The 17,184-nt window shown below is 40.1% G+C and overlaps 1 protein-coding gene across 1 annotated transcript; it reads right to left on the bottom strand.

Annotated features, from left to right (window-relative positions):
* Positions 1-240: 240 nt before the first annotated feature.
* On the bottom strand, positions 241-16,331 carry cygb2 (cytoglobin 2). Its single transcript, XM_056409316.1, has 4 exons — positions 16,138-16,331; positions 6,940-7,171; positions 4,221-4,405; positions 241-4,111 (listed from the first exon to the last, which is right to left on the bottom strand). The coding sequence occupies exons 1-3, from the start codon at positions 16,329-16,331 to the stop codon at positions 4,241-4,243; spliced, it is 591 nt and encodes a 196-aa protein (XP_056265291.1). The 3' UTR covers positions 241-4,111; positions 4,221-4,240.
* Between the last annotated feature and the right edge of the window lie 853 nt (positions 16,332-17,184).

The following is a 17,184-nucleotide window of genomic DNA, read 5'->3' as shown; positions in this document are numbered from 1 at the left end:
ACATTTCATGGCGAGCATGGATCGAGCAGCCAATTACCTCTGAACAAACTTTGTTATGTAACTTGTGGGCTCATCGTTTCACCGGTGAAATTTCAGATACATTTTTGCCCGAATGTTGACACAAGGTCACTTGTTGGATGTGTGCAGTGAAAACGTGGATTAGAAGAAGCTTCACCTGGTTTATCTATCTATCTATCAGATCGAATGTGTTCTTTAGAAAGAAAACAACTCAGTCAGAGACAAATTTACAAGTATATTTTATTGACGGTCATGATTCATTTCCCCCAGGTCTGTGGAGGTACAAGTATGTGGTAGGTTGTGCAAACATGCTCAAAACACTACAAAGCCACTGAATTCGCTCCCACCAACAACGCAGTACACAATGACATATTCATATAGAGTATTCAAATACATAGAATCCTTCTCATAGATATATATTTAGAAAAATATAAAGTCCTAACTTTTAAACTGATATATAGACAGAAACATTGCACAACAAAATACACATATGCTGTGATGCCCTTATTTGAGAATGAATGTGGGAAATTATTTGATGAGCCAAATTTGTCAAATTGTTTGTCTTAAAATGATTACAAATTTATATTGGATTAGGTGTGTCTGTAGAACACTTGGCATGCAAGGACACGCCCAACTCTCCCATTAAATGCAAGACCATATGTGTGTGTGTGTGTGTGTGTGTGTGTGAAAAGTGATAAAGAAAGCGACTGAGCGTTATTAGGATGTGTTTGCACATAATTATCTGGTGTGTGTGTGTGTGTGTGTGCTACTTAAAGACGAAAAGGGACACGAATCCTGCAGTTTAGCCAGAGCAACAGCACATATCCGTCTGTGTGTTTGCAGACATGTTTCACGCCACAAAGTGTTTAATAAACAAGATGTCGGGGGAACAAAAATACTCCTGAACCCCGGAGCTGCTTGAGGTCTGACCTCAGAGGGACGCCGACAGCAGAAGAAATGCAAAGAATAGGACTGGTGTGTATTTTGAAAATGGAATATTTATGGCTGACAACAGCTTTACTGCCTTCTGAGCTCTTTGAGTGAAAGTGGAAATAGCTCACTTTGAGGTTTGTTTGACTCCTTTGAGTCAAACACAGGAGTCACAGTAAGCTATCCATTTATTAGCTTACGGCTCTCCAGTTGAACTTTAAAATAAACTTGTTTAATGAGAGCTCTTAGTAAACTTATTTTGACTGGAAACAGACAGTTTTTACCGAGACGGAAGCCAGGCTGTGGTTGCAATTATTGTTGTTATCCGGTTATCATGATCACAAGTTAAATTATCTTTTTAGCTCAGGATTATTTTCTATAGCAGCTTAATTATATCCTTATCTTACTCTAATATCAAGATAACAAGACACTTTGCCTTCCAAACACAGAAGTAAATTAAACTATAATGCCATTCAATGGCGAGATGAACACATCAGTCCAATCCAAAATGAATATTAATATTATAAGTATTTCTTGTCTTTGAGTTTACTGTTTATTTTTCTTACATTTGCATGAAAGAGACCAATAAGAAAAATGCAGAACTGAATGGTCATGAATTTGTCTGCCTTCCAAAGGGAAGCTTGACAGGAAAGGTTTGGAAACACCAGGTCTAAGGCGAGGCATGACATGTCATTAATACTTTCAGGAAGTCAATTAAAACATTATGTCAAGTGAATGAAAGACATTTTTAGAAAGAAGTATCATGAATGGCGCGGTGCAGTGTTTATGACCATCTGTCCAGTCATAATTGTTTTTGGTCAGTGACGCGGCTCTAACGGAGGCAACGGGAAGTTACAGTAGATGAATGACCAAATGAGGAGGAGAGGAGACTCATTACTTCCTCATTAAAGCCAGATGCCGATGCCAAGGGGTCAGATGGGAGATACAGGACGTCAGTGGCGCAGATGCAAACTGAAGATTGGATCAAATATCCATCCTAAACAGATTTTCCGTGTATGTTTGGGAATTGACCAGAGAGACTCACAGATGGGGACAGCTAGCCGGAGTGCATGCAGTCCAAAGTCTCTGATTACTGAACCGCCGGTGACAAGAGGAGGATGTTATAAACAGTCAGGTAAAGGGAGTTAGTTTGACAGTATGCAGCAGGTTTGAGGAGGGGCAACTGAGTATGCTGCATGTGAGTTTAGAGAGAAACTGTGAGGCTTCCAACATTCCCCATGTCAAAAATGAAGAAAGCATCCTGTTCATGTCAGAGCAGAGGCAGTACAATTTGTGCAATGCATTTCATGTATTTGGATGTATTTGGTTGTAATTTATTGTGTTAGATGGATCAGAGATCTAAGGAAATGGACTGATTGCACTTCTTAAGCTGACTTGTTTTTAACGTAGACCTCCAGAGTGACTTGCTAAAGCCCTTAATGGAGCCGTTAATGCCTTGCGTCTCTCTGATGGGGTTTAGAAGAGGTAAACCAACCGACAGTCCTCTAAATATTAGCACAGGGGAGGTCTTTATAGCATGTGTGTGAGCGTGTCCTTGTGCGGCTGCTGATTGTGTCCACCCGCTGATATTTTTCCGACGCACTTTTTCCAATGTTTGTGTAATGACAGTGATCGGCAAGAAGACATTTAAAAGCATTGTTGCCAGACCGAGACTTTTAGCAAAGAAAAAAAAACAGCCCTCTAAGACACGTCAGCAGCCACGACGTGTCAATGAGTTGTAAACGAAGGAAGAAGAATATGCACACTTGCCCACTGTACACTTATACAAACAACAGCTTGGTAAAGTTAAACAAGACATTAAGAGCACGCAATGCATCAATATAGAGAGAAAGGGCTACAGGTCCCTTAAACATGAGGATATACTGTAGTAGGACACAAATATAATCTATTAACAGTCAGCAGCTCCATGGTCCCACAGCTGGGGCTCCAACATCCCTCATCTCAGAGCTGAAAAATGACTTCCTGTCTACAACACTTCTTAATCTCTTTTTCAAAATATCATGAGGTGTATTCATATGTGTGGCTTTGCCTGAAGATGTTTCTCTCAAAACAGTAACTCTGTAAAGTAATAATCTGCGACGTTTTTGTATAAATAGATGTCTGCTATCCCCGGATGACCGTTCATTAAACCGTACCCTGAAAAGCGTTAGCCCTACAGAACGTTAGCTTATCTGTAACAACACGCAGCTTTAGATTTCTCCACATGCTTAAGCGGTCCGTATGAAGCTGCAGCAAAGATCAATTTACAGGATGGTATTCATGAGTTTGGAGGGTGCTGTTTCCTTTTTTTCAAACAAAAGCACAACACCAAAAGTTTAAATAGTGCAGTAGATTCAAGAGGGTGTTAAACTGAAAATGTTAGCATATGTGGCTAACTAGCTTATTACATATAACCTACCTCAGCGCCTTTACATTTCCTTTAGAAAACTGTCCATAATATTGTATTTTTCTTCACATCTTTAACGATCATATTGTACCATAATGATATAACTACTGTACATAGCTGTGTCACAATAGCAATGCTCCACCGTTGTCTACATGTGTTGTAGCCTACATAGTTTCATGGTGAGGATGTTTTTACTTTTGGTCCTTGAGCATAATATGATTTTGCTGTTACATGGCCTGATTGATCAATAAGTTGGTTGGAAATAGCGTTATCAAATATATTACTTGGCTCACATTAATTAGCAAGCTAGCAATAGTTGATACAAAACTGTTGTTTTGACAGTTGTTGTAGCTGGAAATGGAAAGCGTACATCTGTCTGAAATGAAGGAGCCATTGTTTCAAAGTTGACCAGGAATTGTGAGTGACAATTTGACACCATTACGTTTGTAAACTGTACAAGTGACTAGTTTGGAAACTTTGACAGGCCTAGTAACAATAACTAAGAGGCTTCGTGATGGGTCAAATGATGATATGTGTTGGCAGCAACAGTCGTTTGTTTCTCAATGAAGAAGAATGTGATAGTTAGCATTAGCAGTGATAGCCTCCATGGCTAAAAACACAGACAAAAGTACCACTTTACACTGGCTAGAACTTCATTAAAGTAGAAGTAAAATGTTGTCTGGCTACATTGTTTTGTGTCCAAGTGATCTCTGGGAATGTTGGTGTAGAAACTCCACAGCAATGAAGGCTTTGCACCTAAAATGTCACCAAAATGAAGAACAGAGTAGCATGGATTACCACGTTGATCTCATCCATCTTTGTGAAACCATTCTCACAGAACTGCTTGCAATTGAAACTCCTTTACCCCCTCTTCTTCCAAGCTCTTCACACCGCTGAGCTGGAGACCTGGAGCCAGCCCACGTCTGTGTAGGCACCTGTCACATGCCAGTACACCGCCGCCATCAGTTTGGCCCACACCATCTGCACCTCTGTCGGGAAAAACTCAGGGAATTCTTCAGACATCACCTCAAGTATCACACCACTCAGGATCTGGGAGGAAAGAGGGTGAGAAAGAAACTTAATTAACATGGGGGTAAAAGAGAAAGAGATCTATCGAGACATCAGCAGATGGAAGGAACAGAGGGTAATGTAAAGTGAGAGCGGAGCGGTTGCAATAACGAATTCAATTCGCTCTCACAGAAAAGTGGGCGAGGCGAGAATAACAAAATGATAACAGGAAAGCACGAGAGCAGTGGGTGGACAGGCAATACAAAGGGAAAGAACATGAATAAGTAGAGGGAAAGTACAACACATGTGAGGAGTGAAAATGGATGAAATAAAAACAAGAATAAAGATGTAAATGCAGTAGATGAGCAGTGGCGGGACAGAAATAGGGACATGTAGATTCTCAATTAAAGTGTTTCAAACTGAGAAAAAATTAATAGCAGTTTGGAATGGCGTCCTAATGTCCCCTGATACGACCTGTTAGAGAGGTGAGACTAAACTAAACCATCTCCAAGGCAACTGAGCAAGTCCATGCAGGAAGGAAGGCCATGCTATTTGGTTGAGAGCTGCGGAACCATGGTGCCTTTACAAAGAGAGAGAGAGAGAGAGAGAGAGAGAGAAAGATAGATAGATAGATAATAATCATTTATTTTATATCGCGCTTCTCAAGACACCCGAAGTCGCTTTACAGAGTCCAGAGTCCAGTAGTCATACATACACTCATACCGGTGGTGGTAAGCTACATCAGTAGCCACAGCTGCCCTGCCCTGTATAGCTAATACATTTATAAACTAGAACGGGCACTCGGTAGAGCGCATACCTTCGCCGCAGCCACTTTTTGGGTACCTTTTCATGACCTTGACCTTTGACCCGATCGATCCCAAAATCTAATCAAATGGTCCCCGGATAATAACCAATCATCCCACCAAATGTCATGCGATTCGATTTAATACTTTTTGAGTTATGCGAATAAAACACAAACACACACACACACACAAATAAATACACAGCGATCAAAACATAACCTTTCGCAGAATGCGAAGGTAATTATATTAAAATTAAAAAGTTCAAACTTTTGAGGAGCTTCAACCGGCAGCAAAAATGTTTGGCATATTGTGTTATAAACCACTTGAAATTATTAATTAATCAGAAAAGAATATTCTTAATAATCTTGATTTTACACAAATTCACCACAATCATGATCACCGCCAAAATTATAAAATAATGACCTAAGTTGTTCACCCATATACATATTAAGTTAACAGTACAGGGAATACACATTGGAACTAATCAATTTAATGATTTATTCCCAAAGTGATCAATTAAATCTTAAAACACTTTCCAAAGGCAATCGGAAGCCGGTGGAGGGATGCTTAAATGGCGGTAATGTGTGATTTTCACAGCTGCATTGATGAACCAACTGCAATCGACATTCAAAAGACTTGAAGGTTGGAAGCATATAATTCCCCTCTTGAATAACAGAGAAGAAAGCATGTAATAATCAGAGTTTCACATTGAAAAATATGCAACCAGATGGTTTTCATTAAGCACTGGATTTAAAACATTTTTGACGACACTTATTCTGATTCTGTCTTCTCCCGCCTTCATGGGGTAATAAGCACTGCTAAGTCTGGAAATGAAATAACTTTTAGATTATTTAACTTTGATATTAAAAGCATTAAAATAGTAATGTATCCGTGAGCAGACAATGATGTCACTCTTCCTCTGTGGACATCAGAACTTCTCCTCGCTTTGATCACATAGCCAGGCCGCGAGTGCCTTTTAGTGCATGTGAGCTCATGTGGCACATTACAGGACATTAAATACATTACACTCAGAGATGGAATTCATAATTGTGTTTTATTTATATTCTTAAAGTGTAAATTAAAATGTTTTTGCTGACTTCTAATCAGTTGTTTGATTTCTCTGATCAAGAAAACCTGAGGAAGCTAGGGATGTTGCCTTCCCCACATTCAGTATACACTCTTTTTTTCATGTCTGAGTAAATTATAATTTCTTAACTTGGTATAAAACAAAAAACAATGACAAAAAACATGCAGCCTCTAAACAATTTGATGTGTTTTTGCACACAGGTGCAAACAGGCCAGAAATGGGAAAACAGGTCAGAGCAAAAAAAGAACATACATTTTTTGAGCAATTTAATTCAATTTAAATAGGCAGGAGAATACCCCGTGGTATTTGATTGGAAATGAGAACATTTCTAAAGGGTGCTAATGAAATGCTTTGATAATGCAAGAGGTTGGTGAAGCAAGAAAACACTCACTGTGCCACTTAACCAGACCATTATCTTTAAGGGCATTTATTTTGTTGCATCGCCAATCAAGTAGCCCAAACTATAAAGCAATACGTCTCCTAGCAGTGAAAAAATACCCCTATGGCAATGTACTTTGCGGAATTGTTGAAGGCGATTCTTGGAAATTTAGAAAATCCTCGATCAAAGTAAAGTCAGTAAAGAGGTCAAGTTCTACACTTTATCATAAGGTTACTCCTGAACATCACAGATTAATAATGTATATTGATCTTATAGTACCAGACAATGAATTATTCCTTGAAGTCACCTTGAAGTACATGGGTTCCACCTTGTGTTTGATGGCATGGGCCTTTCCCACCAGAGCCAACACTGCTGACACCTTCTCTGGGTCATGGAGGTTCTCCACCACGGTATTGATGGCATTCATCACCCTGCAGGCATGCTGCCGAAGTTGGCAGCTTCGTTCCATCTCCTCTGGATCCTCCATGTCCTGGAATTGGCTGAAGTACTGTTTGGCCGATGGAAAGTTGATAAAGAACCTAAGAAGGAAATTCAGAATACGGAAAAACAAAGACAGAAAATGTTTGTTTTTTTGTCCAATGTCCAACCGTATCCTGGAATGGAAGGATTGTGACACCACTACCATCGGCTAGTCGATTAGACAATTTAACACACAAAGAACACTTTAAATATTGTGTATCCAAGAGATGTGCTTATAAGTAGTCATTTTGTATGAAAACAGCATGACAAAATCACTGAACAACTAAAGAAATCTTAGTTGACAAAAAAGAAAAAAGAAACGTTGAGCAATCAACCAAGACGGGGAATATACAAAATTGTGATGTATTGGAAAGTTTTAAAGACATCCCTGTTCAGATCTTTCATCTAGAACCATCATCAGATCTAAATTGGATTTGTCCAATATTTTGGTTCATGAGCAAATACCAGAAAAGCTAATATCATTCCCACCAGACTCAGCTCTCATAAATGCTATGCTATTTATACTCCTGCATATGAGATTGGGATAAACTATGATAATTAAGCAGTGGCTCCTCCTTATAACGATGCCATATGATTCCACAAATATACCATAATTAAAATAATAGTTTAGGTTTCTTATTTTCTTTACTGTTTTTGTTGTTGTTGTTGTTGCCAGGGGGGAATGAGAGGAGCAATTAGAAACGAGCAGAGGGAAAAAAGGCTCCTGCTGTATATAATCTTCTGTTTTTGTATTGTATTTTGACACAAACTTTCCAATCTTAACAATAAACACAGAATATACAATCCTAAATACCAATTGGAGAGGGAGTGAAGCATTAAGACCACAAAGACATTACACAAATAAGAAAAAAAGTTTGCTTTTTATTCTTAGTTGGCAATAAATCTTTGACATCTATTCAGCTTAACTGGGACAAATCCCATCAGAAGCCCATAATAAAGCCAGGGGAAATCTATGATAATGAAAACCATGCATGCATCACAACATTTGACCAAAGCATGTGGGGACTCATCCATGAAAAATAAGAATTTTTCCAAGAAACAAAAGGCCAGAGGCTGGAAACTCACTCTCTCTCTCTCCAATGTCCAAACATGATCCTCAGTCAGTCTGCATATTATATATCCCCAAGGCCTTTTAATGCACAGATACCCTACATTTCAATGACTTCCTTCATTGTGAAGTCATTTTTTGTTAAGTGTGATTTACAAACACAGAAACATACATTATTTTTCATATGTTATTATAAATTAAGTGTGTGCATGTGTGTTTAAGAATGGCATTTAATTGTGTCTCATGCTGTTTATGCCAATAGATACAACTATAATCAAATCCAACTTTAATCAGTGTTACATCAACATGAAACAAGGTCCAACCTTGTAAGTATGAATTTTTAGTAAAAGTGAATCATGTGCTTATATAAAATTGCCAACATATTTATAAAACATGGTGTAAGTTCGAAAGGGGTTAATTAACATGTTGGTCTAGTTTGTTCTTTGTTGTTAACAATATAGTTTATTCTGCCTTCCATTAAATTAACAAGACTACGGTCGTTATCACACCATTAGCCCCAAGTTGGGAAGGTTCACCTTCAAAAAGGAAAACTTTTGCTGCTACGCAATGCAACGTTGTCTATCAAGGCGCTTTGTTGTTAAATAGTTGACTGTGAGTAGCCTATTGCGATGGTTTGTGGTCTGATATGCCTTTAATTATGAACATTCATCTGTTACTCCAACTGGACTTCATGGGTCATATTTCATTGTCTTCCCAGTACAGTACCTTAGACAACTACCAGCACAGGCCCCTTTGATTAAATGCTCCTTTGTGTCCATTCCTCGTTACGCCTAGCTCGCAGCTGTGTAGCACTGGACTTAGGCACAGCCATGCTTTGACCTCATGCTAACGGCAGCATGCTAGCATGCCGACAATGGCAATGCTAACAGACTGATGTTGAGCAGGTATATTGTTTACCATGTTCACTGATTTAGTTCAGTGTGTTAGCATGCTAACATCCGCAAATTAGCAAACAAACCAAACCCAAAGTACAGCGGAGACTGATGGGAAAGCCATTAGTTTTGCAGCTATTGGACAAATCATGATCTGGTGATGGCACCAGTTGAAAGATCTGAGGATCACCAATGTCATTAGGATTCATCCGCTGTGGACCACGGATATCTGTCCCAAATTCCGTGGCAATCCATCCAACAATTATCGAGACATTGCAGTCTGGACCAAAGTGGTGAACTAACTAACACACAGACTGGTATTGCCATCCCTAAAGCTAAACTACTGGTCTAGTTTAAAGTAAGACCTAGTTAATTTGGTTATGAGAAAATAAGTAAAAATCAAATACAAGTGGTTTAGCTACCCTGTCCTGACCGCCTCTCACAAACCTATGAGCTGTTGTCTAACAGAGGACTTCACTGGTCTTTACCAAGCTTCACCTCAGAACTTTCAAAAAGCATGAACAATTGTGACTTCATTATTTCTGATATGTCTGGATTGCTTTTGTGGTCTGCCCAGTGTGTACAACAAGAGTTATTCTAGGTCCCGATGTAGTAAATTCCATTCGTATACCACCCTGGTAGATGTAAGAGGAGAGATAAACAAAGACAATGTAAATTGTCTTGTGAGATTCTTGTGAGGAGGATTTGTTTTGATTCGGCAGCTTGACAGTTTTCCTCACAGAGAGACTTTGAGCTCCCAGCAGCTCAGCAGAGGGAGGTATGTCAGCGCATTACCAAAGTTTCCCCCAGCTGAGAGAAAAGCATATGTGAGAAATCAGTTTTCACTGATAACAATGCAAAGTATAATTTCTAACAGAGAGCTATACACCTTTACAGACATACAAACCATTATTGACTGACAGCATTGACTTGTATGAACACACAGACATACACACACACTGCTCTGACCCACTTTAATCTTGTCAGGGCTCCAGCTGACTAGATTTGCCAGTACAGTTACTTCCCAGCTTGAGTTTGGCCCTCGGCAGCGGCGCTACACTACGGTACATCCACATCCCCCAGATCCTATGTCATGCTAGACCTACAAAGGCTCGGCTTGCCTGAAGTGCTCCTAGCTTGGCTCTTCCAGCTGTCACGAGACAAACACCCTCTTTTCCTCGGCGACGGTAATAATAGAGACTTTCTAGTAGCTCTTTTTCTGCCCAGACAAAGTTAACTGCAGCGATTTAGGAAAACAGAGTGCTGCTCTGATGTTTTCTTTGAAGAAGAAAAAAGTTCATGTTTTTGTGCCTGTCTTCTCGTGTTAGAATGATAAATATTGAATCCCCTGGTGCCCCTAATTTTACAGTACATTAAAAGAATAACATTCAACAGGCTCAGAAAACCTTTTTTTGATCCAAAAATCTCTTATCATCCTTTAAAGTGGACCCCATGACCCACAGAATTTAAGATTTGAATGGTGCAATTCACTCATTCTTTAGATATGGAGCCACTGCAAGGCCTCATTCATTTATTTTTTAAGTGTATTGCTCATAACCTCTGCCTTTTAATATTGTGAGTAAACAGTATTAAGAGGCTGTATGGTAAAACATCAGCATATTGATAAAGCTTTTAGATGCACTACTAGTTTTGATGTGAAAGCACTCATCACATGTAAAGAACCAAAGGGCCAAATGTCCTGCAATGGCAGGTTGGGTGGTGTGCAGTGCATTTTTAATGGAGGGATACATGAGGAGACCAGAGTGACTACCTGATCCCTATTATGTTTCAGAATTGTAAAACTGCATGTCTCTAGAGGCATGGTGAGAAACATGTTTTCGCTGTGGGAGAGGAGTCCTGGTGTTTTGTACTTCGCAGAGCTCTGAATACATCCATGCACCTGTCTCTGCATTTAAATGAAGTCATCAAACCCAAAGCAGCACCATTAGTGAGGCTTGTTAGTCACTCTGTGATTGGAAGAGTTATTTATAATTCTTTGGACTACCATGAACAACCTTGAGCCTCACTGCGGGATCTTCAAGGACGTCTGTTACACAAGACAAACTCTGTGACTGACGGCTTAATTAATTATTGACCAATTAAACAGAATATATAATCCTGATTGTAGTACACCTACAGTATGAACTATTGGATAGATTGCTAGGAAATTGTGTCCAAACATTCTTGTTCCCCATTATATATATCATTACGACTTTGGTGATTCCCTGACTTTTCATTGACTTATCTTGACAACTACTGGGTGTTATTGCTATAATTATATTCAGATATGTATGGTCCCCAGATGAGTACTTTTAAATAACTCTGAATAAGAGTTATCCAAAGTCAAGTCAGAATACAAGGTACTATCGTAGAGCTCTGGGTAACCACAGAGGGCGACAATATTTGTTCCTCCATTTCTGATTCATTAACGTCAGGATATCCGGAGACAGGACGGCAGGAAGAGAACCTCAACGCAGCATCACACAGATTTACAGCATGAAATATCTCAAATTCATGATTTGTGTCAGAATTCTGTTTCATTGTGAATCCTTCCATCAGCACTGTCACTATAACTACCATGTAAGTCAAAGTATGCAGGGTTTGATTTTCCTCACAAAGCTGCTATATGCACGGTTCTGCAGACGCCTGGGGTGCTCTCCCTCTTGATGCAATTGCATTTGTACGCATTGGTGAGATCATCTGAGGCTATTGTCACTGTCTATTCTCTCCATACAGATTGACATGAAAATGCAAATCCCAGATCACACGTTGTGCACTGATCTCAACGATAAGATCTCAACCGTGCACGACTGACCGATTGTCAGCCCCAGGTTATGTTAGGTAACTGACAAACTGCCAGCCAACTGTTGTTAATTACACTCTTTGTGCATCACAGAGCGAAACAATCAGTCAACAGAAGATCATTCTGAACAATTTAGATGCAGCATTTGAGTCTATTATTAAGGGAACACTCACTGATACCTGAAGCAATATCATTACAGCTTTACTGTTTTATACGTGTAATATGCGATATATATATATATGTATCTCTCTCGATATATAAATATATATATATATATATATTTATCTCTCTATATTTATATATATTATTTTATATGATATGATATGTATATATATTTAAACACTCACTTATTTGTAAAGCAATAGTATTACAGCTTTAATGTTGTATATTCGTAATGTATTTAGCTGTGTATATACAACCATATAGCTTTATGGTTGTATATTCATAAAGTGTCATATGATATGTATATATAGACTGGACAAAAGCAATGTGAAGGCGTCCCCCTGGACTCTGATGATGGTTTTTTGTTTGATTATTAGTAGCATCATACAAATAGTTGTGAATGAGGAATTTCTTTCAGGGTAATTAAACACTTTGGGAAATGCACCTTTTTTTCTTTTCTTGCCGAGAATTAGATAAGAAGATAATACCCTCATGTCTGTAAATACAGTTACAGCCAGCAGCTGGCTAGCATAGCTTAGCTTAGCTTAAGTACTAGAACAAGGGGCAAGCAGCTAGCCTGAATCTCTCCAACAATAATTGAATCTACATCCTAGCACCTTTAACGCTACCTTAACTGTCTTCACCGTGAAGTTGTCAGACAACCAGAGAGAGTCCAGGAACTGGTTGCTGCTCCAAGTCAGTTTTTACACACTAGTAGTTTTAAGGATAAAAGAAAGGATAAACAACGTGCTAAATTGTGAGCGAGTTGCAAGATCGTGTTACCCTTTGGAAGAGCCAGGCTCGCTAAATTCGCAAATTCCCTTTAAATGTGCCACTATTTCTATTAAAAACATTTATGTTTAAAAGCTCCGGCCCAAAAATGTTGATTAATCTTTTTATTTTGTCATTCTTTAAAAGGCAGCTGACGAAGCTGTGAACTGTTCCTGGTTTTAGTTAATGATACAAAGCATGATTACATCCATAAAGAAAATGTTAATTAGTTGTAACTCTAGTTCTATTCTGTCACCTGTCTGGCTTTTCGCCCTCTTTACACATCGTGTTGCTCCTTGGCTTCCAAAAGCTCTAAGATTTCAATATGTATCTTCACCAGTCAGCTAAAGATGTATATGTAATGTTCAGAGCAGGTTTGTTAGCCTTTATTTTGATGGTTATCACCACCAGCTAAACTTTGACAGGAAGATAAAATGTCAAATTTTGTATCAAGGGAGAATATAGTCTAAATAGGAAAAGAAAGAGAAGACAGAAAAACTGTGACAGAGGAGAAGGCAGATGTGGTATGGAGGGAGACGTTTAAGTGCCAAAGCTCGTCACCCCTCACCGAAAATCCATTTGTCTCACTCCAGTTTGTCCTTGGCTACGACTCACTGTCCATGCTAACAAGCCCTAAAGGCTTTTCTTAGTGTAACACTGAGAAAGTTTAGCCGGGGACATTTCCATTTTTCCATTCCTTTGGCTTTTTATTAAAAAAAATATTAAACATAAAAAGAAGCAGGAAAAACATCCGCAACACTTTGCAGTGAAGCTTCACATAGATCGAGTGCCTGTTGAAGATGATGGGCTCTTGGAGGAAAATGTTTGATTTTAAGTATTGATAACTTAAGAAGACAGTAGTATTGGTTGAGCAAGAGCACTGTGAGTAATATAAGAATATATATGCAATATAAGGTGCTTACAGTACACCCAAAGATGAAAGTTTATGAGGTATAAACCGTATTATGTTCGTGAATTTGACTTAAATGAAATGAACGAGTCTCATACATCCATGCATCATCTTCTGATGCTAACCCATTTCAATGCAAAAATAATGAAAATTATTGTTTCTTTTTCTTTGTGTATGTTGGGGGGTGGGGGGAGAATCTGCAAGTTTAATTAACATAAATCTATCTCAATGCATGGTGTAAACTTGGACTTCATACAAATGTAAATGGTATCAGACTATTTTGCAGCCAAGACAACAACAACTGGGATAACTTGAATTTAAAGGAGAATATCTATTTCACTGTCCTCTTTGGTTTAAAGTCTGTTGCACTCGTAACCACGTCCATCGTGATGTCACAGTGTCACCCACCCTGGAGTACACTCCTGCATCACTGCAGCAGGGTGAGTTCAGCAAAAAACAAGATTAAAATGTTATAATATGCAACAATAAGATATACTGACCAACAAGTCATCACCCTGGGTTGGTGCTTGGTGCATATTAACGGTCACAGCAATTTACATTCTCTTTGTTTATCTCATAGCATTGCAGCTTCCAGGGTGGTTTAAGAACTAACTGGAATATAACTGGTCATTTATTAGTATAACCCTTGAGATAAAGTTGAAAATATATACTTTGGCTGAGCCAGCTGACTTTCTGCTGGAATGACACAAACAAATATTTTTTAATTTGTATTGGACGTAATGGGCCCAATTTAAAGAGTCACTCCTAGATGCGTTTTGTAATGACTGTGTATGAGAAAAGTCACACGGCCTGCAGTTCAGACTGTGGCCACTAGGGTTAAACCGCCACACAGCCTGGCACCTCTCACAGGGGCTTTGGGGATTTGCAGGAAATAGATCCGTGTATCTACATATTAAAAATAAGATTTTACAACCTCCAGACAAGGATCAAGGGAAACTTGGATTAACCGCGAGAGAGAGAAGACAGTAATTGCTGATAATTAAAAATAATAATAAGTAAATCTTTATAAAGGCAGTATTTGTAATTATACATTAAATATGTTTATGTTATTGATTTAATACCTCCCCTTCGGTTAATAAACAACAACCTTTCTTACTGTTCTTTTCACCACATTTGTGACCTCTGTATTCCTCAAATATGATCCAGCAACACAATTTCAGTCCAGGAGGCAGACACAGTCACCTCATTTAAGAGTAGACTTAAGACTTTCCTCTTTGACAAGAGCTTATAGTTAGGGCTGAATCAGATTCACCTGGTCCAGCCCCTTGATATGCTGCTATAGGCTTATAGCTGCCGGGGGACGTTTTAGGATGCACTGAGCACCTATCTCCTCTTTTTTCTCTCCTTAGGGATGAATTTTCATCTCTCCATCACACATTACTAACTCTGCTTTCTCCCCGGAGTCCTTTTGACTTCACGTCTCATGGGGTCATCGGACCCTATGAGACGGCATAGATCCTATCTGCTTAATGGATCATCGAGGTCTGGGTCGTGGAATTCCTGCTACCGACCACGCCACTGCCCTGTTGAGACTCCGCCCACTGTTGAGACTCCGCCCACTCCTCCTCTCTACCGCCATCTGCCTGATGGATCGTGGAGGCCTCCATCGTGGAATATGCCTACTACGAACTATTCATACACTCTGTCATATTCATCGAATGTATTTTAACTCTAAATCTGTCCTTCTGTACACATTACATCTATTCATCTGTCCATCCTGGAGAGGGATCCTCCTCTGTTCTCTCCTGAAGGTTTCTTCCCTTTTTCCCCCTGAAGGGTTATTTGGGAGTTTTTCCTGATCCGATGTGAGGTTTTGGGGCAGGGATGTCTATGTGTACAGATTGTAAAGCACTCAGAGACAAATTTGTAATTTGTGAAATTGGGCTATACAAATAAACTGAATTGAATTGAATAGGGGAGGATGATGAGCCCTTATCATACCAAATGAAGTGAGCCTTTAAAGTCACAGCAGATTTTAAAAAGGCAAACAAAAAAAGGTCCAGTTTGTATAACTACATTTATGATAATTTTGCAAATTTGTTCTCACTGTCATTATACGTTAGAGGATACAATAATGCAAATAACAGAGGACAAATGAGGGGGGAGATCCAATTACTATACTTTACCATGCACTACATATTAAAGAGAGAGAGCGAATTCATCACAGATAGTTTATAGACGCATTAAGGATCCACTGTGAGATAGGCATCCGCACCCAAAGAGAGCAACAGATAGAAAAACACACACAGCCTTACCCTTACGCATCTTAAACAATGTATTCACTGTTTATAAGTGTACACACACACACACACGGACACACACACGCACACACATACTGTGACACATCTGGGAGTCTTTCTCCGTGACAATAAAATCATTAGTATTTGTTTCTTGACCTTATGAGCACAGACACCCCCACGTCCTCGCAGTTCTTGTAGACGTGCCCCCACGTGTCCTGGATGATCTCCCTCTCGGCGTCGGACAGCGGCTCGGCACGCTCCGGACGGTCCTCGCGCTCCACCTCTCCACTCCGCACTCCCAGCAGCTGCGGAGGTGGCGAGGGCGGCGGAGGCGACTCCCTGTGAGACATCCTCCTGCGGCGCAGCAGCCCGGAGGCTCCCAGCAGCGCCCGGGGGAGGTAGGGAGCGAGGGAGGGGGGGAGGGAGTTGGAGAGCTGAGACCCCACGGCGGGAGCCGGGAGAGGAGATTTGGGATGAAAAGAGGAGCGGAGAGGAGGAAGAAGAACAGGAGCAGGAGGAGGAGACGGAGGAGGAGGACGAGAAGGAGGGGAACAAGAAAGGTGGCAGGCAGTGCTCACAGCCGGAAAAAGAAAAGGGATGATGAAGCTCTGAATCCCCCCACTGCCACCCTCCAAACTCTCCCTCGCTTGTCCTCCCTCCAACTAACAACTTATTTCCCTCACTGGTTTGCTCTCTCACACTCCCTCCCTCCCCGTCTCTCTCTCTCTCTCTCTCACTCTCTCTCTTCTCCTCTTCCCACCTCTCTCTTTCTTCCTCTCGTCCCCTGTGAGGGAGATGCTTGTCGGAGATGCTGCTGCTGTTCTCCCGTCACTTCTACTATCCCTGCCTCTGATTCTGTGCCTCTGGTGGAGATGAGGCGTTTGGAGGCTCTGGTGTGTGTGTTGTGAGGACCTGATTGAACGACAGAGGGGTGGAGAGGAAAACAGAGCGAGACCGAGAGAGAGAGACAGAGAGAGAGAGAGAGAGAGAGAGAGTGGTGGAGAAACCTAGAGACAAAGAGGGGGGGAGCGTCAAGGGTCTCTGTCAACACAACTCCATCACGCAATACACATATTGTCCCTTTGCACATGTCTGTGCGCACATGCATTGAATGCGAATGTGCCTATTTAACTGTATGTTTTAGAGACAATGATGTATAAAACACTTATTATTGAAATACAGTTCCTGTGCACGTGTTCGAAA

The sequence above is a fragment of the Pseudoliparis swirei genome, chromosome 24 (genome assembly GCF_029220125.1).
Source record: "Pseudoliparis swirei isolate HS2019 ecotype Mariana Trench chromosome 24, NWPU_hadal_v1, whole genome shotgun sequence".
Classification (NCBI taxonomy): Eukaryota; Metazoa; Chordata; class Actinopteri; order Perciformes; family Liparidae; genus Pseudoliparis; species Pseudoliparis swirei.
The sequence above is the reverse complement of the archived record's forward strand: the minus strand, read 5'-3'. Positions and strand labels throughout refer to the sequence as shown.

What these genes read in the sequence shown, in the direction of transcription:
- cygb2 (XM_056409316.1), bottom strand. Translation starts at nt 16,331, where the DNA reads ATGTCTCACAGGGAGTCGCCTCCGCCGCCCTCGCCACCTCCGCAGCTG. An exon ending in GGGGTGTCTGTGCTCATAAG is followed by an intron (nt 7,172 to 16,137) that starts GTCAAGAAACAA and finishes TTTCCTTCTTAG; the next exon opens with GTTCTTTATCAACTTTCCAT. An exon ending in TGGAACCCATGTACTTCAAG is followed by an intron (nt 4,406 to 6,939) that starts GTGACTTCAAGG and finishes CTTTCCTCCCAG; the next exon opens with ATCCTGAGTGGTGTGATACT.